General features: G+C 51.2%; 1 protein-coding gene across 2 annotated transcripts; it reads right to left on the bottom strand.

Annotated features, from left to right (window-relative positions):
• On the bottom strand, positions 1,449–26,310 carry TPM4 (tropomyosin 4). Of its 2 annotated transcripts, XM_005682147.2 has the most exons (9): positions 26,028–26,310; positions 19,702–19,827; positions 15,051–15,184; positions 11,413–11,530; positions 10,783–10,853; positions 9,724–9,799; positions 7,421–7,483; positions 7,265–7,334; positions 1,449–2,881 (listed from the first exon to the last, which is right to left on the bottom strand). In XM_005682147.2, the coding sequence occupies exons 1-9, from the start codon at positions 26,139–26,141 to the stop codon at positions 2,799–2,801; spliced, it is 855 nt and encodes a 284-aa protein (XP_005682204.1). In that variant the 5' UTR covers positions 26,142–26,310; the 3' UTR covers positions 1,449–2,798. The 2 variants fall into 2 exon arrangements, with proteins under 2 accessions (XP_005682204.1, XP_017906820.1); XM_018051331.1 differs by lacking the exons at positions 19,702–19,827; positions 26,028–26,310 and adding an exon at positions 19,162–19,512.

Below are 26,310 nucleotides of genomic sequence, written 5' to 3'. Positions count from 1 at the left end.
CAATCTGGTCCTAACCTCACCTTCTGTCCCACTCACACTTCATGGGATTGGGTACTCCCCAAGAGCTGAGACAGGTCAGTTTAACAAACAGTTGTATTAAGTGCTGAAGCACCAGGATGACTAAAACGGTACACTGAGATTAGATTACAGCCCAAGGGGGGAGGGGGGAGATGAGGAACTTCAGTCTAGCAGTGGTCGGGCACTTAGAGGACTGCATTATACTTCATTCGATCTACCAGCTTAACAAGCTCAGTGTCAGCGGAACTGTTGTTTTTGATTGTACTAGGTGACAAAAAAAATTGTTTGCCTTAATGTCTTAAAGGCTTTCGTTTCTCCTTTTGATTCCCTATTCTCCTTCCTCAAGATCAGATCTTAGAGCAAATATCAAAGCAATTCAGGTAGTGAAACTGCAGTCATCTTGGACCTTTTCTTCTTTCAGTTCAGTTCAGTCACTCAGTCATGTCCGATTCTTTGCGACCTCATGAACCGCAGCACGCCACACCTCCCTGTCCATCACCAACTCCCGGAGTCCACCCAAACCCATGTCCATCGAGTTGGTGATGCCATCCAACCATCTCATCCTCTGTTGTCCCCTTCTCCTCTTGCCTTCAATCTTGCCCATCATCAGGGTCTTTTCTAGTGAGTCAGTTCTTTGCATCAGGTGGCCAAAGTACTGAAGTTTCAGCTTCAGCGTCAGTCCTTCCAATGAACACCCAGGACTGATCTTTAGGATGGACTGGTTGGATCTCCCTGCAGTCCAAGGGACTCTCAAGGGTCTTCACCTTTATGGTCTTCTCCACGTTCCTGCCAACTGATAAACTAAGTCTTCAGTTACTTTCCTTCATATCACTTCTCCCTTCTTCTTCTGTTATGGCAAGCACTATATCCTGGGTTAACTGAAATATTGTCCTAGCCGATCTTCCTGCCTCTAGTCTACCCTCACTCTAGTCCTCTGACAATGAATGCTAAGTGGATGTTCCTAAGTAATGATTAAGCAATTTCTTCAATTTATTGGTTACTGATCAGTGGCTCTCCACTCCTGACCAAATTAAGTTCAGGCTCTCATCAACGTGGACCCTGCCTACCTTCCAGCTTTCCTACACCTTTCCTTTATATGTGTTAACAGAGAGAAAACCTTACTCAGGCCGGCCTTGTGCTTTCCTGACTCAAGCGACAGGGACCATCTTTCCTGCTGCTATCTTACCTACTAAAACCTTTCTCATCCTTTTAGTCTGGTGCAGGCAGGACTGGAGATGACAGCGGACCAGAGGTTTGAGTTACTAAGGCAAAGAGCTCTCCCCTGTAATATAGAGATCATAATCCTTTTATCAGGTAGTCATGTAAACAGCAAATAAATGACATTTGTTGAATTGTTGGCATTTTCCCATTCACATTGGTTGAACCAAAATGCTGTGTTATGTCCCCACACATTCTAAAATTCACACAAATTGGAGTTTATGTAAAAATTTATTTGACCAAAATGTAGAAAAAGTGATACTATTACATATGATACAGTTGCAAGAATCTAAATGGAAAGTGTGGGTTTTATTCAATTGCACAATTTGCTAGTGTATCTCCTGGGTAGTGTGGCGCTTAATAAATAGGAGTGAGGGTCAGAGGATTCAGATAAGCTAGAAGCAGGGTGATTTTTTGAGTCAGAATTGTAAACTTGAGTTGGCCCCCACACTGCTGGGGAATGTGGAATGTTCCAGCTCTGAGATGTTAACGGAGAAAGCAGAAATATAACAAAATACAACACATTATGTGCAGCCCTGTGTACAAAATACTCCATATCCAGTTTAATCAGGAGTTTCTTGGTCTTTCATTAACTTGGTCCTGAAGGAATTAAAATTCTAGATAAGTAAATCTCCAATTTGCCATTCTCTCGAGTATAGAGATGAAGTTACGCCAATTTTTTGGTTTTTACTTTGCTGTCTGAGAGGGCCATTCTGCCTAATATTTGTTCACAGAAAAACAGTCTTGCTCAGTTACTGATGGTTCTGAAAAAGACTGCTTCTCTGAATAGGACTGACTGCTCCAACATTCGCTCCTCCTGAGTGGATGGCCTCCTATCAGAGCAGATAAGCATGGATCATTATTGGAATAAGACGTCAGCTCCTCAGAGAACTTTAGATTGAAAGAAACATATAGAAGAGCATATCAAGGATCTAGTCAAAACACATTCGGCTAATTGACTCTTTTCTAAGCATTCTCATGCTGACTGCTCAGAGGATGTCTGTTCTGTTCTGCACGGTGGAGTGCGGAAAACATCCGGGATGATCAAGTTAACCTCTCCGCGGTTTATGACTTCCCACAGTAACCCCACCCCCCCTTTTTTGGTCTGGATGGAAAATCCCCACCCATTTTAATGTGATGATCCCTGGCCTCCTACCACATGACCAACGGTGGACATTCTCCAACCTTTTAAACTGACCCATGACTAGACATCAGATCTGTGTTTTTGAAAGTGTGGGGTTGTCTATTCTCCCAGGAACCAAATGCCCTCAGTCTTAAAAGAGAGTATGTATGCTCAATAGGAAATACCCTGCCTACCTTAGGAATATATGCAATTTAAGGATAAAAATAGAGCTGAAAAAACGTGTCATTTTGAAAAACAGGAAGGAACAGATTAACTGGTGCTCAAAGCTTCTCTGATACAAAATATTTGGTCATGAATTCATAATTTGCTTGACATTTCCAGCAAAGCGAAGAGGCAATAACAAAAGAAACTTCTTACAAGAGAAGAGAAAGACACGGCGCTCTGGAGCTTCTGTTGGAACAAGACTCTTCTGTTTCGGTTATATACAGTTTAGTTCGTTTAGTGTCTGATCCAGTGTCTGATGTAAGCCCACGTTCTCTTCTTTGGCCTGGGCAAGTTTTTCTGGTGAAAATTAAGAATGAGGGAAAAACAAATTGATAAGCACCTTTATTAAAGGGGGGGGGCAGTTTTTAAACTCTACATTGTCAGAGTGAAAGAACAGAGAAAGTACTCTGCATTCTAATCATAGCAGAACACCATGGACTTCTAGATACTACATACCAAATCTGGGAGTTAGATAGGGTTGGAAAGTGAAATACAGGGTGCTCGGTTAAATTTGAATTTCATATAAACAAAAATTTTGATGGAAGCGTATTGCAAATGTTGCCTGAAATACACTTATGCTCAAAATTTATTCACTGCCTGTCTGAAATTAAAATTTAACTGGGTGCCTTCTATTTTAATATGTGAAATCTGGCAATCCTAGAGGCAGAACACCTGGATTTAAGCCCCGTGAAGTAAACGCCACTTAACCTAAGTCATTTAAAACTTTCTAGGTCTCAGTTTCCCCATCTGTCAAATGAGGGTAACACCATTGTGTGGCAGAGGGTTATTATGAGAAACAAATGAGAAATGCTTCAGAACTTAGGAAACGCTACGCAAACAAAAGCTTTTAGTCTGAGATATGGACGTGTTAATACGTTTTCTCTCCAGTGCTGGTTAGTCCTTGAGCTTATGGAAGGGCAATATAATCCTGTAACCCATCTTTCCTTTGGAGCTTCTGAGAATAGCTGTTCAAATTCCAGGAATAACTGTGTTACTGTTCCTATATGTCCATTTATGTGTCCACAGCAGTCAAACTCCAGGTAAATGCAGAATGACTGAAATTTAAGCCAGACTGCTGCTACTGCTAAGTTGCTTCAGTCGTGTCCCACTCTGTGGTATGTTATTAAATGGTTGAGCTGATGAAACAAATGAAAAAACAAACAACCCCTCCCAAACTAAACAAATCAGCAAAACTCTAAGATGCCACCCAGAGCGATGCATGACACAGCAGGAGAGAAAACTGGTTTGCAAGGAGTGATAGCTGATAAGGGACTAGGCCAAGACTCATTAAAATACCAGAGGAAAGCAAAATGTCTCATAAAATGTGATATGATCAGCTTCGAAATATTCAGAAAGAAATCGACTGCAAAAGATGGCCACCTTTCAACTACAACTACTGCAGCTTTCATGCGATGTGATACTTTAAGAAAAAACTAGTGACTTATGGTCTGGGAGGATTCTGTCAGAGAATAGTGACCTGGGCCCGTCGAGTCTGGATTAACACAGTAACTGAGTGCCTACTGCATGCAAACCCATTAGTTCTCAGTTATCACATTTATTCCTCAAGAACTCAGCTATCACTTTTATTTTGGCAGGAAAGGGCTAGACAGCTCAAATGGCAGAGCTGGGGTGCAAAGCAAGGTATCCCCACTCCAAATCCCAACCTCACTTCACCTTGCTACTTGGATTCCCTGGCATCTACTTTGTTATTAGGTCTGAGAGAAAGTAAGAGTCCGTTAAAGTGTTACTTGCCCTTGACAACGGTGACAGCAAAGCCCACCGTCCACCCACCCCATCACACTGTCAACAGGCAGTAGATCTAGCATAGCCCTGATCTCTGAAGCTCCACCTAGGCGCTTAGGTGGAATGACTGGATAGGCAGGGCTGCAGTTATTTCAAAGGGTGGAGGCTACATATGTCTGGAAAAATCCCAGGAACAAATACCTGGAGAGAGCAAACAAAAAACACCCACCGCTACACCGTTTAATCTTTCCAGGGTCACACTCATGGCAATATGTGAGGGGAGTGGTTTATGCAGAAGTTCAGGGGGGAAGCCAGGAACAGAGGAAAGTTGGGGGTGGAAGGGTGTGGGTAGTTTAGTAAAGTTCTATTTCGCAGGAATGAACATAAAGAATTGTGACAAAGGTTCCCACCTGAATAAAAAATTACTAGATGAGGAATAAGTTATGGTGACCAAAAAGAAATGATCTACTCAGAGGTTCTCATGCCACTTTCAGGTTCAAGGAGCAATCTAGAAGATGGCTTGGACTTCAAAATGTCAGTGTTTCTGGGACAATTTGAGGTGGTGGTGGGGTACAGGGGAGGACCGGATAGATTATTTGAAATTTGTGGATTCTCTTGGGGAAACTGATGAGCTCTTGGTTGCTAGAGGTTTTTAACACCCACCCACAAACTTCATGCTGCTGCTGCTGCTAAGTCACTTCAGTCGTGTCTGACTCTGTGCGACCCCATAGACGGCAGCCCACCAGGCTCCCTTGTCCCTGGGATTCTCCAGGCAAGAACACTGCAGTGGGTTGCCATTTCCTTTTCCAATGCATGAAAGTGAAAAGTGAAAGTGAAGTCGCTCAGTCATATCTGACTCTTAGCAACCCCATGGTCTGCAGCCTACTAGGCTCCTCCGTCCGTGGGATTTTCCAGGCAAGAGTATTGGAGTGCGGTGCCATTGCCTTCTCTGCACAAACTTCATGAGCCCTCACTAAACCAAAGCTCCTGGTTCTAGTTAACTATGAGGGGAGATACGTGTTGCTCAGGAAAGTTGCCTTGGAACTCAAGAATCACCTCACTTCCTTTGTTCGGCATTCTAGCAGCTTCCATTCCCTTGCCCTGCTACAGGACGCCCTTTAATTCCTTGCTGAGTTGCTTTCTAAGGGTAGGGAATAGAGGTGAGCTTCTCTGGTGAGCTGCCTCCCAGAAGTGGGAGCTGAAGAGGTGCTTCGTGAACAGTGAAGACATGGGGAACCCCAGACACCATTCTTCAAGTATAACAGAGAAAACAAGAGAAAAGGACTAAGGAGGCCAAAATGCCATTTGCCGCTGTCTGAATCCGCAGATGCAGTTCCATCCCAAGGTAGCTTCTGTTTAGAGATAAGCCTGCTGGTTTTTGCATGTTCTGCTGACTCTCTTAAGCTGCTCAAGAGGTTGGATGAGTCTCCATTGAAAACAATTTCTATGTAAGGGAAAACTGCTAGTGGCATGCAGATACAGTTAGCTAATGCATTTGAGAGCTCAGGCCAAGTTGGCTTTTGTTTTTATGTTGTCAGAGAAGAATCACATGAGCATAATTTTCTTCTTTTTGAAACCAGCTCTTCATGTGAACCACTCACTTTTGGTTGCAATCACGGTCAAGGGCTTCAGGCTACGGCTTAAAGGCAGCAAGTGGAGAAAATGGAAATGAGAGGGCATGAAGATGAGGACGGCCTGTCTTTATTTCAGTCACACAGTCACAGACACAGCAGCAGAAGGCTTGAAAGATCAAACCAGGAGGCAGGAAACTGGAGCTTCTAGAAGCCCACAGGAGTGGACGCACCACAGTGAGAAGGCAGACTTCAGTATTGCAAGGACAGAGGGTGGCACCCCAGCTGCCTCTCAGAAAGAGGTCGTGTCGGTGAAAGCATGGGCCAGCTCCTCGCTGACAGCTTTGTATGTGAGCATCTGAGCTTACAGCTCGTCTGGAGGGCAGAGGGCCCCAAGGAGAGAGTTCAGAAGAGGTACAGGGGGTAGAATGTGAGGGTTGGAACGGAGAGCCACACGTTGAGCCGAAGAAAACAACTTCGAGAACAAAGCACGAACTAGGACAGGGTTGCGTCTCACGTGAAACAAACGAGAAAACGTAAGCCCTACAGGGTGATTTCTAGGTGGAGTGAAGCTCTGCAGGGGATTAGCCATAGTGAAACTTTAGAAAGAGTGGCGACTGAAAATGGTGAGAGCTTCTCCCCGCCAATCTCCCATCCCAGGTTATTTGACTTTCAGTGATGTCATCCAGTCCAAAGGTCATACTTTGGAATGGGGGCATTTTGCCTTATATGGAAACCTCACTTCCCAAACCAAACACTGGGACACACGGTCTGAAGAACGAGTTCTGTACCCTTTCTGGGTGGGACAGGCAGTTTGGGAGAACTGAAATTCCAGGATTCTGGAATTTCCGGGTTACTCCGCGAAGAGCACAGGACAGAATTTTTTTTTAAAGACGAAACACTTCAAGAAATTCTGGGATACGTGGGCACCAGACTCACAGACTGGAGTCTTTATTCAGGTCTCTACGGTCTCTAAATTTCCATTTTCTCATATTGTGATAAGCTTTGCGCTCTCTGGGAGAGAGTTTCCATAAAAAATGCAAGGCATTTAAAAAATGCGAGGCATCTCAGAAATGAGCAAATTGAAAGAAACTCTAAAGAGCTAAAAAATCAGCCATATTTGGATCTCTGTACTTACATATGGAGTTAATTACGCAGAAATATTTTAGTTCTGGAAAAATGGCAACCCTAATTTGAATCTGATTTTGCACTGTCCCGTCCCAGGGCTCCAGACTTCCAGAAGTGACATCACTCTGCTCTCCTGACGTGGATGAAGCCCAAACCAGCCTTTCCAGATTTCCCCCGACTGTGGATGTGTCGTGTAAGGGGGAGACAGAGCAAACACAATTAGATGGTGATTTCATACCTTCCAGGTCATCAATTGTCTTTTCCAGTTTTGCAACTGTTCTCTCTGCAAATTCGGCACGGGTCTCAGCCTAGGGCAGAAGGAAGGAGTCACCAGGACTGCTGCAAGACCAACCCCAGGAGAATCCTGAGCCAGCTGGGTAGGACTCACACTCACCTCTTTCAGTTTGTCGGATAGAAGTTTAATTTCTTCTTCGTATTTGTCCTCCTTTTCAGAATACTGCGGGAGAGATCAAAACACTACTTTTTAAAATGGAGGGAGCGGGAGGAAAGCACAAGAGAACGCACATTCCCCGATGCTTGGAGAAAAGCGCATGCTTGAAGCTATGAACCTGCCTAAGAAGCAAAGTAGAGACAGGCACCTTTCCAGGTGGATGAAATGTGTGGGAAACAGAGAGTCTGGGAGGGGATCCCTGTGGGATGGGCCTGATCTCAAGACCTGAGCTGACAACTCGAGATATACGTGTGATGAAGACGGAGGCAGCTGAATGATGGAAACATGCCTCTCAAGGCCCTCCACAGCAGCTGGCCTAGTCTGTGTTTCCAACCCCACTTCCCACCAGCTTCCCACCACTTCCTAACCCTCTTCTGAGCACTCTGTGGTGTCCCAGCCCTTGCCTGTGTCTGGGCCCCCAGGCATGGAACGTCCCATTCCTCACTGCTGTCTGTCAGAAGGTAGGTTTGTCTTTTAAGGCTCAACGCAGGTGAGTTTTAGCCAACCTTTATCATCTGCCAGCTGTGTGGTTAGCACCAATCCCAGTGTACAGATTAGGAAAGGGTCATGGAAGCTTTCTAATTAGTCAAGGGTCACATGGCTACCACCTGACCAAGCCACAACTGGAACCTGATTCTGGAATATGAGCTCCTGGCCGGCATCCTGCTCTATAGTTTTTTCCCCCCAATAATTTTATTTATTTATTTTTGGCTGTGCCGGGTCTTCCTTGCCATGAGGGCTTTCTCCAGTTGTAGCAAGTGAGGAGGGCTGCTCTCTAGGTACACTGCACAGGCTTCTTACTGCGGTGACTTCTTGTGTTGCAGAGCACAGCCTCTGGGGTGCTCAGGCTTCAGTACTTGCAGCTCCTGACTCTAGAGCGCAGGCTCAGTAGCTGTGGTGCATAAACGTAGCTGCATGTGCAATCTTCCCAGATCAGGGGTCAAACTCTTGTCTCCCGCACTGGCAGGCGGATTCTTTACCACTGAGCCACCAGGGAAGCCGCTACGGTCTTTTCTAAGGTCACCTCCTTGCGACCCCTTTCCCAGCTTTCCAAAGTCCTTCTGTGGAAGCCCTACCACACCCTACTTACTTTGTCCACCCTTCTACTCAACTAGACTACAAGCTCTTGAAGAGCAGAAGATCACTGCAGCGTCTCTCCCAGTGACCAGTCTCTGGCATGCCCACATTTACTCACCAACTATCCCAGCATGAAATACCCGCCAGCCACCATGCTGGGACTAATGACACAGCTCTAAACGAGACCAACAGAGTCCCGGTCTCTACAATCTAGCGAGGAAGGCATGCAATTAATTATAATAAATGTGATCAACCCTCACGATAGGGAAAGAAGTAGGTGGGGCTATGCAGCTGAGAAATACCTAAGCTCGATGAGCAATCCAGGAGGGGTGAACAGGGGGTTGCCAAGCAGAGAGAAAAGGCAGCAGCCACTCCAGGCTGCCTGGACAGAAGGTTCAAAGAAAGCACTGGAAGTGACCAACACGGAATGTCTGTGAAACTGAAGTTCAATGCAACTGGAGGGGAGTAGGAGGAGGGAGAGTGAGGAAGAGCTGAGAAAGGGGAACTCAACAGCAGAGGTTGGGAGGGGAGGGAAGGAAGGTCACGGAAGGGCCTGTGCGTTCTCTCTCCTGTAATGACTAATGCTCTCTCCCGTAATGACTGCTTTGGGTACTGTTTCAGCAGCAACAACAAAAAAGCCCAACTCCAACTGTGACTGCTGCTCCACCTTCTAGAAAGTATTTCTGGAGGAACCTGGGGATTCAGTTGAGAGAGAGGCTCTGTAGGCTCTGTATTTATATGAGGCTCCGAATTCCCTAATATGAGCCTGACCAGGTCTCGACCTCAGATTCTAAATTCATCTTCAGGGGACTTCCCTGGTGGTCCAGAGGTTAAGACGCCTCGCTTCCGCTACAGGGAGTATAGGTTTGATCCCTGGTCGGGAAACTAAGTTCCCACATGCTGCCTGATATGGCCAAAATAAATAAATAGATAAATAAGTCCACCTTCGTAGGAGGCTGAGATAAAAGCTGGCATTAAGACCCTATGAGAGAAGGAAATCTAGCCATCGGACACCCTTTTCTATAGGAGGAAAAAAACCTGGCTGCTGGGTGCCAAAGCTACTGTTAGCAAATACAGGTCAGATCCCCACTACGCTGGCATGCTCCTGTATTCCTTGGGGGAAGAAAAAAGTCCAGCAAATCACCCTCCAGCTCAAGCCAACCACCAACCTTTTCAGATGCAGCCTCTAGTGACTTAAGGTTGTTAGTGACATTCTTGAGTTCTTCTTCCAGGTCACCACATTTTCTGCCCAAAGACAAAAGAGGATTTTTGGTGTCTTATCTTTTTGCACAAACTGCAGTCTCCTAAAAGAAGTTTTCAAAAGGAGGAATCCGCACTGTCAGGGGCCCCCAGAAGGAATGTGGGGAAAAATGTTAATGGCTTTCTCTGAGACACAGTGCTGGGTACTCGTCAAAACCCCATCGTGCCAGGCAAAGGCGCGGCAGGCCGAGGAGTATTTGGGAGGTTTGTAAAGCTCTTGGGATTTGGGCTCCCGCCAAGTCTGAGGCAACAGGGACTTGTGAAATCCACGATTGATGAGGCTGACTCCGGAAGGTGTCTAAGAATGAGACGCAGTGCAGGAGGCTGGGAGACGGCAATCCGAGTTTACACCAGACACGCCAGGAAGCAGGCCTGGAACGGATTTTGGAAACCAGATCTCTCTCAGCACTGCAGGAATGCTCTGGGGAGCTTGATTCCTCACCCGAGTCTGAGGGGAGAGGCTTTTGGGGTTTTGAGGTGGCAGGGGGGGAGGGGAGCTTATGGGGACTCTGGTCAAGCTTGTCACCTTTCCTCGCCACCAAGAATGTGTCCTAGCCAAACAATGACATCAAGAACAAGGCATTTAGACACAGACACGGCAGACTGCCCTCAGTGCTCCCTTAAGAAGGCACAGCCTCCTGAGGATGCCTCTCTGGGAAAATGGGACTTCTGGGCTTCTCAGCTACTGCCCGACATTTGTATTTCCCAATACCTTTGTGGCGAGAGTCAATACGTGGGCGGTACTTCCCAGGGTGGTGAGAACAAACATTTGCCTGTCACTCTTTGTCAGCCAGGGAAGCAAAGAGGAGGGACTGATGGATGAGTCCCAGACACCCATCCACTTGACCAGAGGCCCTGGTCGATACCAATTCCCAACATAACTTACTCCCTCCCAGCTCCCCTACCAACCCGCATCCACCATATCCAGAGCTGAGCTGGGCACCACCCAACCCCGCCCTGCCACTCACAGTTCGGACACCTCGGCACGCTCCTCTGCCCTCTCTAGCTCACCCTCCAGGATGACCAACTTACGAGCTACCTGCAGAAACAGGAAGGATCAATTAAGACACCCCCAAGAGCCACATCTAATAGGATACCCCATCCCTACCCGGTGCAAACAGCAAGGCCACGTCCAGCAACCTTGGGGCTTTCTGCTGCTGCTCCAAGTCTAATTTCCAAACCTAAATTCTCTCCTGTGGGCCCCAGGAAGGGGAAGGAAGAGATGAGGCCATGGGGGCAGGCAGAAGGAGAACTGAGCTTTTGTGGTCTGAAGACCCATGGCCGGGGACCGCAAGTCCCCATTTTAGCCTAATGCCTAGCTGGAGGACAAAGAAAGGGGATCTGATCACTTCGTTTCCCCTTTAAGTCTGAGTCCCCACTTGTCTGAGTGTCACAGAATTTCCCAGGACTTCTGGCATCGTGGAAGATACGGTTTCCTAGCCAAGTGGCTGTCTTCGGAAAAAAACAGATGTGGATGCAGGACAGCTGAGCTGACCAAGAGCTTCCTTTAGGCGGCCCCAGGGTCTTCCCTATCACAGGTCCATTTCTTCCCCGCTTCCTGCTACTGCCATCCACCAGCCCCACGCCCCGCCACTCACCTCCTCGTATTTGCGGTCGGCCTCCTCGGCGATGTGCTTGGCCTCTTTAAGCTGCATCTCCTGAATCTCCATCTTCTCCTCATCTTTCATGGCGCGGTTTTCTATCACCTTCATCCCCCTGCGAGGGGCAGAACTTGTCAAACACACATCACCACCTCACCGCGCACTTCCAGGCATCTGCTCATCTAAACACTTCACTGACACCTACCAAGAACCACACTCCAAAGAGGAAACTAGAGCTGCTCACACTCACGTGCATCTTTGCTGGACGCCAGGCACCATTTTTAAATGTCACAACCCCCGTCCCTAGAAATAGGTACAGTACCCCCATTTTACAGAGGAAGAAACTGAGGCATAGAGGAGCTAAGTAACTTGTTTACGGTTACACAGCCAGTAAGAGGCAGAGCTGGGATTCAAACCCTGCTGATGTGGCTCTGGAGTCCACACGCCTACAGTTTCTCACTAACTAGTAACGAGGGGGACTTGTACGCCAACAGTTACCCGGATCTGATCAAAGGTCTGGGCTGGCCTGGCTGTGCAACGATGAATTCTGCTGCACTGGGGTGGGGAGTGGGGTAGGGAGGGTGTATTTGTATGTCACAAGGGGCTTCCCAGAAGAGAGTCCACAAGTGAACAAGGAGAGGAAAGGTATTCTTCAGTGAGAGAGAGAGCTATACAAGAAAGCCTCAGAGAACGGATAAAGAACATGTAGTATACACATACAATGGAATATTACTCAGCCTTTAAAAAGAATGAAATGATGCCGTTTGCAGCAAGATAGATGGACCTAGTGGTTGGCATATTCAGGGAAGTACGTCAGACAGATGTGAAAGTCGCTCAGTCGTGTCCGACTCTTTGTGACCCCATGGACTACACAGTCCATGGAATTCTCTAGGCCAGAATACTGGAGCGGGTAGCCTTTCCCTTCTCCAGGGGATCCTCCCAACCCAGGGATCAAACCCAGGTATCCCACATTGCAGGTGGATTCTTTACCAGCTGAGTCACAGGGGAAGCCGAAGTCAGACAGAAAAGGAAAAATACTGTATGACGCCCCTTATATGTGGAATCTAAAAAGAAGTGATACAAATCAACTTCTAAAACAGAAAGAGACTCACAGACTTATAAAACACACTTATGTTGCTAGGGGGGAAGGGATAGTTTGGGAGTCTGGGATGGACATACACACACTGCTAAATTTTAAATGGATAACTAACAAGGACCTTTTGTATAGCACAGGGAACTCTGCTCAATGTTACATGGTAGCCTGGAAGGGAGGGGGGTTTGGGGGAAAATGGATTCATGTATATGTAGGGCTGAGTCCCTTGGCTAGCCACTCGAAACTATCACAACGTTGTGAATTGGCTATACCCCAATACAAAATAAAAAGTACAAAAAAAGAGAAAGCCCCAGAGGAACGAAAGACTATGGCAGGGAAGTCAGGGTGGTTGCACCACAGGCCGCTTGAATGACAGGCTAAGGGTTTTGCACCGAGGGAACAGGGAACCACAGGAAGGTTTCAAAAACAAGGGTGAATGGAAAGCAGAATGATGGCTGGCACTTCAGTGGGAAGAGCAGGTAAGAGGCAGATATCCACAGAGTGATGGGTGAGGAAGGCCTGAACTGAAGTGGATACATCCACTGGGGAGAAGGACGGTGTCCTGGGAACAGCTGGAAGTGCCCTACAACTTCTGACCATGAAATGGAGCTTACTGTGGCCTGCACTGTGCGGAGTGGACACGGTGAACTCAGATATCTCCAAAGAAGAGGCCAACTGAGTATAATGTATCAGTGTGTATCAGGCCTGCCCACAGCAGAGGACCATTATTACACTTCTAATAAACACTTCCATTCCGACCGTCACTGCCCTTCTCAGCTAACTATCAAAACGCTCTCCAGGCCCGTATGGGCTTTCCAGGTGGCACAGTGGTAAAGAATCTGCCTGCCAATGCAGGAGGCGCAAGAGACTTGGGTTCGATCCCTGGGTTGGGAAGATCCCCTAGTATAGGAAACGGCAACCCACTCCATTATTCTTGCCTGAAAAATTCCATGGACAGAGGAGCCTGGCGGGTTACACAGTCCATGGGGTCACAAAGAGCTGGATACAACTGAGCATGCACGCCTGTACCAGGCCCAGAGATCAGCAAGCTTGGAAAATCCTCTGCGGTCAAGGAGCGACCAAAGGGACTAGCTCAAGGCCCCATAGTAAATGGCAGTGGAAGGACTTCAATCTAGATTCTTCAGCTCCCAAGTACAGAATTCTTTCCACCTAAACAGCAGTCTCTAACAAGGGTGCCATCAAAGGCTACTGGTAACATGATACCAACAAGCGAGGGGCCTTCTGACCTGGGGAGGTGCGAGAAGTGAGTGAGACACCTGGCCAGGCCGGTCTGGCGGTGAACAAGGGGAGCACCTAGCTGAGGCCCCTGGCATAGCCGTGAGCAACTTGTGACTGGATCCTTCAGACCTCCACGTGGCTGCCCTGAGCTACCGCCCTCTCACTCTATGAAGTGGCTGCGGCCTCCCTAAGGGCCATTCTACTGTACTGCAAAGAAACTTCCCACTTAGACAACTCCAAAAGTCAGTCTCCAAGATTCTCCAGTTGGTTTAGCCCCTCCAGTGTAAGGGTGTGACAGAAACATCAGGAATGGATCCTTGGGAGAAGTTTATACCAGAGAACTATGGTGCATGAGTGCCAAGTTGCTTCAGTCGGGGCCCACTCTTTGCGACCCCATGGACTGTAGCCTGCCAGGCTCCTCTGTCCATGAGATTCTCCAAGCAAGAATCCTAGAGTGGGGTTGCCATGCTCTCCTCCAGGGGACCTTCCCGACCCAGGGATCGAATCTGCATCAGTTGCATTGGGAGGCGGGTTCTAGCACCACCTGGCAAACTTGAAAACTATGGTAGATGAGTCCAGTGAGATTTCTGGTGTGATGCTGTGGCAGACATGTGAGGACCACTGGCCCAGCCTGCACCACCACCACACAAGGAACCCACTGACCATCACACAGAAACGGCCACTTCTGTGAATTACACAATCTGCCCATAGTCCTCCAGAGCCCGCACCAAGGCGTGCTGCTTGAGAGGACATAGCACCCTGCTGGAGGCAGCAGGAGAATGCCCTGGAGGTAAGAAGTGCTATCAGTTGCAAATACATTAATCGGAGTGGTTTGTGCATGTCCCTGATACACAGTCCAGTGACCCAAGGCCTGAAGCACTGCTAATAATCATTCACGCAGACAGCCCATTCCCAGTTTTCATCCCCCGTCTTCTCATGTCACCCTGGAAACCGATGTCTTGAGAATGCTGACAACCAGACGCACAGTGACTTTCAGACAGAACAGGAGACACAGCGCTCTGCAGACTGACTGCCGACGACAGTCACAGCTACAGCCTTACATCTGCCCGTTTTTTGCCTTCCTCTTTCTGGTGGTAGTTTTCCTTCATAACCGCCCATCAAATGCCTCCACACATAGCATGATGGTTTACAAGGTATGGTTGCCCATCTGTATGTATGTGTACACACGTGTGTCCTTGGGACCTCACTGACTCTCACCCCAGCTCCGGGAGGTTGGCAGTATGGCAGGACCCTAATGTCCCTGCAGTAAACGCTCATGCCACCGGGCTCAAAGCGCCCTTACCTCTCACTCTCATCTGCAGCCTTTTCTGCCTCCTCCAGCTTCTGCAGGGCTGTGGCCAGTCGTTCCTGAGCCCTGTCCAACTCCTCCTCGACGAGCTGGATGCGTCGATTGAGAGCCGCCACATCACCTTCGGCCTAGGGAGGTAAGAGGTGGGACCAGGTTAAGAAGGAAACAGGTCAGCCAGCCTTCCACTCACACAGCGCGCTTTTCTCCAGCTAACACGCTTCCCCCGCCAAAGCCCACCCAGGAATCCAGGCGGTAAGGAATTCAGACTGTCTCTTCTGGACAATGTGAATTTTCCATATGATCTTTTCTGCCAAATGTCAGTGAACACTCCCCACAGTAGGACAGGCTGTGAAGTCATTACGGGCTTCCCTGGCGTGGCGCTAGTGGTAAAGAACCCATCTGCCAATGCAGGAGATGCAAGAGACGTGGGTTCAATCCTGGGTCAGGAAGCTCCCCTGGAGGAGGAAATGGCAACCCGCTCCAGGATTCTTGCCTGGAGAATCCCCATGGACAGAGCAGCCTGGCGGGCTACAGTCCATGGGGTTGCAAAGAGTTGAACACGAGTGAGCCCAACACTCAAGTCAATACAGGACAGAGAGAGAAGTAAGCTGTATCTTCCAAGAGGATGGTGCTGGCCTCTCCATGGGACTTCTAGAGAGCAAGGCCACCAATCAACGGGCTCACTGTCATGTTAGGTCTGCTCCTAGCCACCTGAACGGTAAGACAAATGCAAGACTCTAGACGCCTCAGTTATACGCTGACCGTACAGTGGGGGCAGTGGGGGGTTGGGGTGCTGAGTAGGGGCAGCCCGATGGAACTCCATCCTTAATCAAGGCTGGCTGAGAGATGTGGGGACAAAATGATACAAGAAAGCAAAGCAAATTTGGTTACAGGCACAGAGAGATGGCGGAACGGTTTTACTGGCTTTTCACCTACAAGGAAGGTAATAAATACGTTGGCATGCATAAGAGCAACAATTCAAGGATCGAAACGTACTGGTCAGAATCCTTGCTCCGCCTGCGTTCGGCCGTGTGGCACGGAGCAGGCAGCCTCCCTGCTTGCTCTGAGCCTATCCCAGGGGCTGTTTCCTTCATACCTTTCTGGGGACTGTAATGCAAGGGGGTGGCATTGCAGCTGGCTTGTGGGAAGCCCCACAAAGGGCAGCTCTTGCTGCCATGATTTCTCCCCCATTTAATCCTCGTGGATCTCACCCATTTTACAGTTGGGAAAACTGAGATGCAGGAGAGGCGAAACAGTCTTTTTCAGTGTCCCACAGCTGGCAGGGCACAGATTCTTGAGCCCTAGACCAGGGTTCTTCCATTGCCAGATAGATCTACACCCTCGGGTCCTGTGGGGGCTTTGAGGCCTCACACTTAGGAATACTGGGAACTGGTTAAAACGGGGCCCAACCGACGGGAGAAGTATAGTCACCCTGGCTTCTTCAGAACAAGACAAAGAATCTCCGAATGGGGGGAGGGCTGTAAAAAATTAGTGGAGTAACAGAATGAGGCCAGAGTTGCTGAAAAAACACAGACTCAGGAAACTTTTCTCAGCTCCACTATCCTAATTGCGGAAGAAGAGGAAATTCCCCCAGGTGTTTCGGATCACAGCTTCCTTCGGAACACCAGTTTGGAGAATCCATTTAAACCACTGATGAGCTATTTTAAGAAATGTCACCCACTCCTTCCAAAGAGTGGGTGCTTTTTCTTCTTAAAATTAGATGAATCTTCACTCCTTCAGCAACTGGGGCAGGAATGGACTCCTCCCCTCAACGTTTTTTTTTTTAGTACACTCACAAAATTGTGTAACCAACACCACCATCTAATTCCAAAAGCTTTGTCACCCCAAAAAGAAACCTCACACCCATCAGTAGTCAAGGCACTGATTTTTCAGATCACGCGGCGGAGCCTGATTCATGAGGAGGTTTTGTGTTTTTTAAAAGTGCCCCTCCTTTTATGGAGGATTCTGAATCCCGACAACCATGCTTTTGGCACATTTTCAACTATCTGGAACGGAAATAGTTCTGAGATACATTCTTCTATGTACAGATATACATATATATATTTCTTGAAAAACTGCTAGTCACTGCTAGTCATTTTGGGCTCCACCCCTTCCTGCAATCAAAGCTTCTACACGCTACAAAGGATTTTCCTTATAAGGTAAAAGAGGCTTGCTAGATACATGTGGCAAAGCAACAGGAAGATGTCGGTTAATCACACAAAAATCTAAACCAGCTGTCGGGAGGCAGACCCAGAAGTCTGCCACACGCCGGCTCTTGGCTTGCTCTACAAGAGCCTGAAAAAGGCCTCCCCTCCCCCCTGGGCTTCATTCCTTCTAACCAGGAACCTTCTTAAGGCTTTCTCCCCTTTTCCTGACCAAGAGAAGCATGCTTTGAAAAGTGAACTTTTTAAGAAGTTCGAAACTTTTCCAAAAACATCTTTCCTCCCAACTGGATGGTCCCATTCCTGAGTCTTGGCTCCAAGCTGAGGGCCATTTTTAAGCAGGAGTAATTGTCCTCCAGCGAGATGGCTTGGGATGAGATCAGAGGGAGGGTTATGCCGGTTACGTGTGTGAAAGAGGCCGAGCCAGCTACTGTTGGGAGGCTTACACCAGGTTTCTAAGGGCTCTTCACGCCAAGGCGGCCCTTGCAGGATTAAAGGCTTTGACTCCAGCCAGCACGGAAACAAGTCTTTGGGGACGTGGGGGGCGGTTCTTACCCAGATCTATCGATCCCCACAGCAGTGCCCTCTGCCTGGGCATCTTTTCCACTTCTGGGGTCCCACCCTGAGTCTCAACACTCCAGCTTTCCGAGACCCTGGGCCTCCACACTCTTCCCCCAACTTTCTTTCTGAGTCTTTGCAGTCTCTTGTCCCAGCAAACTCTTACTTATTCTAAGACTGCTCAGCCTCCATATTGAAGCTTATCCCACTGGCTGGTTCTTTCTGTCATGCTCCCAGTTAACAGAACACAAACTCCCGCCACCGCCATGGTAATCAGCCTTATCTGTCTGACTCCCCTTGCCCCCACTAGGCTGTGAGCCCCTCTAAGGGTAGAATGCGGGGAGAAAAGCGCAAGAATAGAGCACCTAGTAGGTGCCAGGCAGAGAGGTTTTCCTCCACAATCCCTCTCAGCAATCCTCCGGAGGAGCGGGGGGCATTATTGTCACCCCGACTTTGGAGACACGCTCCTCCTAGGAGTCAAGTACCAAGTGGGATGGGATGGGATGGGACTGGAATACAGATCTCTCTCCAGTTCCAGAGGTGGCCACCACCTGTCCAGTCCCAAGGGTCATCAAGGGACGGAGAGAGGGCGGTGAGCCCCCCTGCCCCCATTCAGCCCCAGGCCTCGCATTTTGCAGCGGCCGCACACAAAACGGCCGTGGGTCGAGGGCCCCGAGCTAACATTCCAAGGGGCTTCGCGAGCCAGGCAGGGTCCCGCGGCCCTCGTTCCCGCAGGGGACCAGCTGGGGAGGGAAAGGCCGGCGGCTCGGGAACTGAACTTCCGCCCCCCGCCTGGAGCAGACACGTCGCCGCCGCGCCCCTGGGAACAGCTGGGAAAGTTCGGCAGGAACCGGGAAGCCCTGGAGGTGGCGAGAAAGTGCGGCGCCCCCACCCCCACCCCCAGTATCGGCCGGTCCAACCCCAGACAATGGAAGCTCAACGTTTTCACTCTCACTTCCCGCTCCTAGGTGGAGCCGCAGCTCCCCGCCCTCTCCCGCCCGGACCCAGGCGCCGGCGGCGGCGAGTCGGAAGGCAGCAGGGTGCCCCCTACCTCCACTCCCCACTCCTGGATCGCGCACCCCCCCCCTTACATCTCCCCCATTTCCCGCTCCACCAGCCCCGCCCGACCCGGATGCGGCGCCCCCTCCCCCCGTCCCAGGCCAGGGAAGGAGAATGGCGGTGGAGGATGGGGTCTCTGCAGCCGGTCCGCGATCCGGAGCGCTGGGGTCCGAGGGTGCGAAAGTGGGATCAGGAGGGGGCGACAGCGGATGGCGGGCGGGGAGCGCGAGAAGCGGGTGGCACCGGGAAAAGGGAAGAAAGGAGGGTGACGGCGGGGCCGGGGGTGCGGGAGCCCGGGCGCGCGGGGCCAGGGCGCGGGCTCTCACTTTCTCGCGCCGCTCGCGCTCGCCGTCCAGCTCGCGCTGCAGGCCCTGCGCGCGGTCCTCCGCCTCATCTGCTTGCTGCTGCAGGGCCTGGATCTTGCGTTTCACCGCCTCCAGGGAGTTGAGGCCAGCCATGGCGCGGAGGCGCACGCAGCGGGCGGCGGGCAGCGGCGGGCGCTCGGTTCGGCTCGGCTCCGGCAAGAGCTGCAGCAGCCGCGCCCCGGGCCCCGAGCCTTTGCCTGCACCGGGGCCGCCCCCGCCTCTCCCCGCCCCCGGCCCGGCCGCCGTCGGGGCGATGAGGTCACCCGGCCGGGCAGCCGACGTCAGCACCGCTGGGGGAGGGCCTGACGTCGGCACCGCTGGCCGCAGCTGCTGGAAAGTGCCCCTTTTCGGGACTTATTTGGAGAAAGCGCCGGGAGGCACCGCCTTCTCCTCTTCCTCCTCCTCTTCCTCGAGCGCTTCCCGCCCGCCCGGCCCCCGGGCTCCTGCCCGGCCCGGCCCGGCCGGGCCCGGCCGCGGGCGCCCCCGTTACTGGGCACGTACGTCGGAGGCTTTCTTCTCTGTCAGCTCCAGCTTCTCCTGCGCGTCTTTCAGGTTCTCGGAGTATTTGTCCAGCTCGTCCTCGGTCCCCTTAAGCTTCTTCTGGAGGTGGGTCAGTTCCTCCTCCACCTGGGGACAGATCGGGGGACGCATCAGCCTAGGGGGCCCCGTCCTCGCGGTGCAGACGCGCCCCCCACACTCACAAGAATCCACGTTTCCTGATCTGTGAAACAGGGAGAAAAATGTTCTGCCCCACTCACTCAATGCAACACTCATACCTATTAACACGGCTTTCACATCCTTCCCTTGTCCTGGGACCAGCTGTGTTTATCTTTTTGGGGGCTCCCAGTACTCTTGCAGAATCTATCACAGCTTTTGAGAAACAAGTCCCGACACGTTTTCTAGAAACTCGGGGTCAAGTTTGCAGCCTCCCCGGTGGAGTCTCATACTCTGGCCTGGACCATCCCCCTACCCTCAACCTTCCCAACACTGGCAGCCAGACCCTACCTCTGGGGAGAACCTGCCATGGCTCCCTATTGCCCAAAAGGGTGAAAAAATGAAAGTGTTAGCCACTCAGTCGTGTCCCACTCTTTGTGACCCCATGAACTGTATAGCCCACCAGGCCCCTCTGTCCATGGAATTCTCCAGGCAAGAATACTGGAGTGGGTTGCCATTCCCTTGTCTAGGGGATCTTCCTGACCCAAGGAGCCAACCTGGAACCTGCCATGGTTCCCTATTGCCCAAGAGAGTGGTTCTCACAAAATACCCTGAAGGTTTGAAAGGCTCAACCGCTGCCCCTGTCCCCCACTCCTGGGACTTTGTGAAGCTTACTGGAAGAGAGCTACTCCTTAAAGATCACTTTCTTGGAAGATTCAGGTTAGGGCTTTTCAGTTCTTGCAGTCTGGCTTGTGTTTAATAAAAATGTCCCCAACACTCCCCAAATTTTCAGTCCTTTTCATTTATCCAGAGAGTCTTGCCCCCTCCCGGCACTCCCAGTTTGAGAAGTCCTATGGAATACAAAGACCCCTTAACCTTTCCATCACCCCTCACCACACCAGTCAAGGGTCAACTCAGAAAGCTCTGTCACCTTCCTTCCCTCTGCACCTCCCCTTCCTGCCCCTAACTTTGGGCTGGGGTGCTCAGTCCCGCTCAAGTTTTGATCTGACTTTATGTCTCAGGTGATTTGACCCCTGGTCCTATTCATGCTGCCAAGGTGAGCAGACAGCCCTCTTGGGCCCTGCATCCTCCTCCTGCTTCCTCCTCATAGCAGGAAGCCCAGAGAGGTGGAGTGACTATCCGTGGATCACACAGCACTGGATTTGAATCCACATCTGAACAAGCCCTCCTAACCGACCTACTTTTCTGCAGCCTCCCGTGGCTTGCTCCTGTTCAGTCCTGAGACGATGTGCAAAATGTGCCAGGTGCTATGTGTGTTGTGTACGTGTTTCACATATGTGTGTGTGCGCACATGCATATTCTTAAAAGGGCTGCTATTCCAGCCTCCCATTCCCAGGACTTCTGAGAGTCTTACTGATGAGCTGAGGAATGGAAAAGGGGTGGGGGATCTGAGGAGGAGGAGGGTGGCTGCAGCTTCCGCCTATAACAGGGCTCACCAGCCCTGACCTTGACATCTAGGCAAGGAGCCCGGAAGGCTCCAAATCCCCGAAGTCTGACCCTGTCCCCCTTTCTGGCCTCTGTCGTCATCTGCAAAATGGAAGCCTTGACCTGGTGGTCTCCCAGCACCCTGGCAGCTGCTTTTGAACTTCCGCTTTCACGGAGAAAATGAGCCAGTTTCCTTAAAGAAACAGGTCAGCCTGACCCAACATCCACCTGACTTCCTTCCAGCCCTGTACAGTGCAGCATTTCCTAGGTGCTAGGACTTCCCCTGACAGTCCAGCGGTCCAGACTCTGTGCTTCCACTACAGGGCATGGGTTCGATCCCTGGTCAGGGAACTAAGGTCCTGCCTGTGGTGGCCAAAAAATTTTTTTTCTATAGCAGCATTTCCTTGGTGCTGTGTGCCAGGCGCAATGCTCTTTTAACATGAAAGACTGAGGGCAGATTCTACAGCGTCAGGCTCATTTGGTGGGTGTCAAGATTGTTTTTGATGACTTTTTCTGGACAATAAAGGGTGGGGACTGTGATAAGTTGGGCAGGGGGCTATGAAGCAGTTAGAATGCCGGTGTCACAAAAGGGGAAAGTGAAAGTGAAGTCGTCTCCGACTCTTTGCGACCCCATGGACTATGGCCCACCAGACTCTTCCGTCTGTGGGATTCTCCAGGCAAGAGTACTGGAGTGGGTTGCCATTTCCTTCTCCAGGAGATCTTCCCAACCCAGGGATCGAACCCAAGTCTCCCGCATTGCAAGCAGACACTTTACCATCTGAGCCACCAGGGAAGCTCAAAAGGGTAAACAGTCCCTAAATGAAAATGGGACCTGCCTGAGGCCCTTCAGAGAGGGCATTTGAACCCTTGTCAGACTGACTTCAAAGCTGGTTTGCTTGACCTCTAGGCTAGGCTGTGCGCACGGCCCAGCAAGCCCTCCTCCTTTTGACCTCCCCACCCAGGTCCCTTCCCTGGGTGGTCTGCACTGTTGCACTGGGCCCCTAGTCCCTGTCCCACCCTCTGGCCCCACCCTGACCCCTGGGGCAGGGGTACGCCTCTGTGTTTGGCGCTGTCTCCCTTAGGGATTTTCCCGATGGCTCAGCTGGTAAAGAATCCACCTGCAGTCCAGGAGACCCAGGAGATGTGGGTTCAATCCCTGGGTTGGGAAAATCCCCTGGAGGAGGAAATTCTCCAGTATTCTTTCCTGGAGAATCCCCTGGACAGAGAAACCTGGCGGCTACAGTTCAAATGGTTGCAAAGAGTCGGATTCGACTGAGTGACTAAGCACACACCCTGGGGCTGCTGGGGCCCTTAGTGAAACAGGCCTACGTCACTCTGGGCTCCAGTATCGCCCAGCACAGAACTGGGCTCAATGTTCACCATGGAACCCCGGGGGAAGTTTGCAGAATGAATCAATGATACAATTGCAAGTCCCTCAGTGGTTGGAGCCAGGTCTGAAAAAATAAAGCTGACACGGGTCGGGTTCCTGTCCCTCTGAACTGCACACACACAAAGCACCTAGGATGTGTGGTGTCTTGCTGGGGAGGCTGAGCCTCACACTGGCTCTCCAAGGTCTCCCTCAAGTCACTTCCTTCTTGGAGCCTCAGTTTCTCTGCCTGTAAAATGGCCAGGAATGTCATGGATGGCAGACCTTAGTCCCTGCAAATGGGGCCTTTGGGCTGGGCTGAGGCAGGATGTGGGGTCAAAGGCCAGTTGGGGCGGATGTCACTGCCCTGCGAGGGGCGTGGTCAGGAAGCAGGCCAGGGAGGCCCGGCCCATTCCCATACTGTGCAGAGAGGGTTTGGAACGGGGGCTTTGCTGCAGGATCCCTGAGGGTCAGGCTGGCCCAAGACCCATGCTCTCTGGCCTCCTGAAGCATAAGGCACTCCGAATAAGCTTAGCCTTTCGTGATCTCCTGCCTTTGTTCCCAGGCAGAATGGGCTATCTGCTCTATAGGGCTCAGGCTTCTGCTTTGCACCTCTGGCATCTTACGTACCCTCTATCAGAAGGCATCATTTGCCCCCATTTCTCAGATGAGAACACTGAAGGAGCTCAGTGAAAGAGCAGCAGCAATGTGCCCTGGTTACAGAGTTAGATGATCTGGACTGGATGTGAGCACAAGTCCATGGGGTAGCAAAGAGTTGGACATGACTGAGCACGCATGCGTGAACCACCCTAGTAGAAGCTTTGGGCAAAAAAAAAAAAAAAAAACCAGAATGAAAATCCAATTGGAGATCAGAGACCCTATCCCCACCTCCTTGGCCCTGCAGCTGGTGGGATGCTTGGAGGAGCATTCCCTTTTGGACTTGTGTCTGCCCTGGGGCTTCCCTCGTGGTTCGGTGGTAAAAAAATTCTCCTGCGATTCAGGTAATTTGGGTTTGATCCCTGAGTTGGGAAGATCCCCTGGAGAAGGAAATGACAACCCACTCCAGTATTCTTGCCTGGAAAATCCCATGGACAGAGGAGCCTGGCGGGCTATAGTCCATGGGGTCACAAAAGAGTCATACAGGACCGAGCAACTGAACAACTGCTTTGGTAGAATATGCTGTATCAGTCACTCACACTTTAGTGCGAGTTAGAGCCATTGAATTGCTTTTATCTGAATCCCTGGCTAAAGCCCTCATGCTGAACGCTTAGTCGCTCGGTTGTGTCCAACTCTTTGCAACCCCATGGAATGTAGCCCGCCAGGCTCCTCCGTCCATGGGGATTCTCCAGGCAAGAATACTGGAGTGGGTTGCCATGCCTTGCCGCAAAGCCCTCATGGTAAGTGCTAAATGATGGATGGAGGCCGCAGCTCAGAGCCAGCACAGGATGGGCGTTTGTGTTTGCCAGGGAGGGAGGAGGGTTTGTGGCAGGGAGCACTGAGGGTGGGGCTGTCCTGTGCGGATATGTTACGGCGCACTTAGGGTAGCTCCGGGACACTGGGGGATGGGGAGCCCAAAGGGGAAGTAGGGTGGGGTAGGAAAAAATCCTGAGTTACTGGAGCGCTTACAGTGCACCGGGTACCACGCCAAGGGCTCCACCTGCCTCGTCACCTCTAGTCCTCCCACGGTGGTAAGGGAAGCAGCGCTGTCACTTCCTCATTTCACACATGTAGCCGCAGAAGCACAGAGAGGTGAAGCTGGCTTCCCTGGTGGCCCAGCGGCAAAGCATCTGCCTGCGATGCGGGAAACCTGGGTTTGAGCCCTGGGTTGGGAAGAACCCCCTGGAGGAGGGCATGGCAACCCACTCCAGTGTTCTTGCCTGGAGAATCCCACAGACAGGAGCCTGGTGGGCTACAGTCCACAGGGTCACAAAGAGTCAGACACAACTGAGGTGACCTAGCATGCAGCAAGCATGCCCAATGCCTGAACTGTGAACCTGGCCAATCTGAGCTCAGAGCCTGCACTTTTACCTGCTGAGCTGGCCTGGCGCCCAGGATGGGCAGGGCTGGGCACTTGGTGTCACCATCCTGGGCGTCTCCTGGGGCTTATCAGAGACCCTGAAGCTCCCCAGGGCCTGGCAGTTGACCCCAGGTGGGGCAGGCTACTGTGGGAGGGATCAAGACTCCCTTCCCTCCTCTTACTGGCTGCTCGGACCACCCAGACCCAGACAACTGACTCCTGTTCTCTGCCCCAAGCCAAGGTCTTGGGACTGTCCAGCCCAGCTCCCTTCCATTGGCTCTCTAATGGACCCCTGTTGTCCCAGCCCCTGGGAATCTTATCCCCAAAGCTCTGAATCCAGGGCCTCTGCCTGCCAGAGGCGCCCCACCTTCCCCTGCCAGGCTCACAGCAAGGGCACCCTCAGAGACACATTGAGATTCTCAAGTTCACCCTGAAATCTCTACCCACCCCAGTCCCCAAACCCTCATCAGCTGCCGTTGCAGCCAGTCACAGCTGCCCCACCACACACCCATACCTTCGGCCACACTTCCCAATCTGTCACCCACACTCACACACAGATACCCCAACTTAAACACAATCATGCGATAGGCGCACACGTACCCTGACAAACATGCACGCACCCACGCCAGCCCAGATGCAGTCACCTCAACACACACACACTCACCCTGACACACACAATTTCATCAACATCATGTCAACATTTGTACAAGAACACACAGCTAGTCTCTTCCCCTGTTGGTAAAACCCAGGGCAATACCACCATCAATACTCGCTCAGACTCACAAACACATCCATACTTTTTCACACCCACTGTCAACAGCTACACACTCAGGCCTTCCTCGGCACATATTCTCAGCCACCTTCAGGTCTCCACACAGCCAGAACACACACAACAGATGTAGACACACAAATGCTCAGATGTACACAAATACCTTTCACATACACACAGCAGCCCTAAACCACCCCTGCTAACACACCCCGCATGGTGATCCCCTCACCCCAACACACCTCCTCAGACTCTCGTCTTTGCACACACACACACAAGCAGCCCACACAAATGCCCCTCCCTTTCTTACACGCTTTCCCACTCTCTCTCTCACTCACTTTGCTTCCACTGGCCTTGCTGGAAGCGGGTGCAGTCGGCCCCCTCTCTCCCAGCCCAGGAACCCCTCCAGGGAAGACAATAGTCCCCTTACTCTCTCTCAGCCAGAGCATCACCCCCTGTCTCAGCCTCGGTCTCCCAAGTCCTAAGGTTTCCTGAGATTCCCACCCTCCACCCCAGAACTTCACCAGCTCAGAGAGGGTGCTGGGCAGCCTTGGCGCGGCCCAGCGGAGGTACATCACCTGCTTGCACTTCTCCTCGGCAGCTTTCTTATCCGACTCCGCCTGCTCGGCCCGGTCGATGGCGTTCTCCTTGTCCAGCTTCAGCATCTGCATCTTCTTCTTGATGGCCTCCATGGCTGGGTGGGGGGGGGCCGTGGGTGCAGAGGGGGCTGCGGCGGCTGTGGCGTCAAGTGAGCAGCCAGGGCGGCGGAGAGGCCCTTATAGGCTCCTGGGGTGCGCCGCCCTGCTTCGGGGTGAGTCTTGGAGGAGGCCCAAACGCAGGCCGCCTGGGCCAGCCGCCACT

The sequence above is a fragment of the Capra hircus genome, chromosome 7 (assembly GCF_001704415.2).
Source record: "Capra hircus breed San Clemente chromosome 7, ASM170441v1, whole genome shotgun sequence".
NCBI lineage: Eukaryota > Metazoa > Chordata > Mammalia > Artiodactyla > Bovidae > Capra > Capra hircus.
This window is presented reverse-complemented; position numbering and strand designations above follow the sequence as displayed.

Excerpts from the sequence above, each read along its gene's own strand:
- TPM4 (XM_005682147.2), bottom strand. The coding sequence starts at position 26,141 with ATGGAGGCCATCAAGAAGAAGATGCAGATGCTGAAGCTGGACAAGGAG. Across the intron at positions 10,854-11,412 it reads CCGACCGCAAATACGAGGAG|GTAGCTCGTAAGTTGGTCAT; the intron begins GTGAGTGGCGGG and ends CTGTTTCTGCAG. Across the intron at positions 7,484-9,723 it reads TAGAGGCTGCATCTGAAAAG|TATTCTGAAAAGGAGGACAA; the intron begins GTTGGTGGTTGG and ends TCTCTCCCGCAG.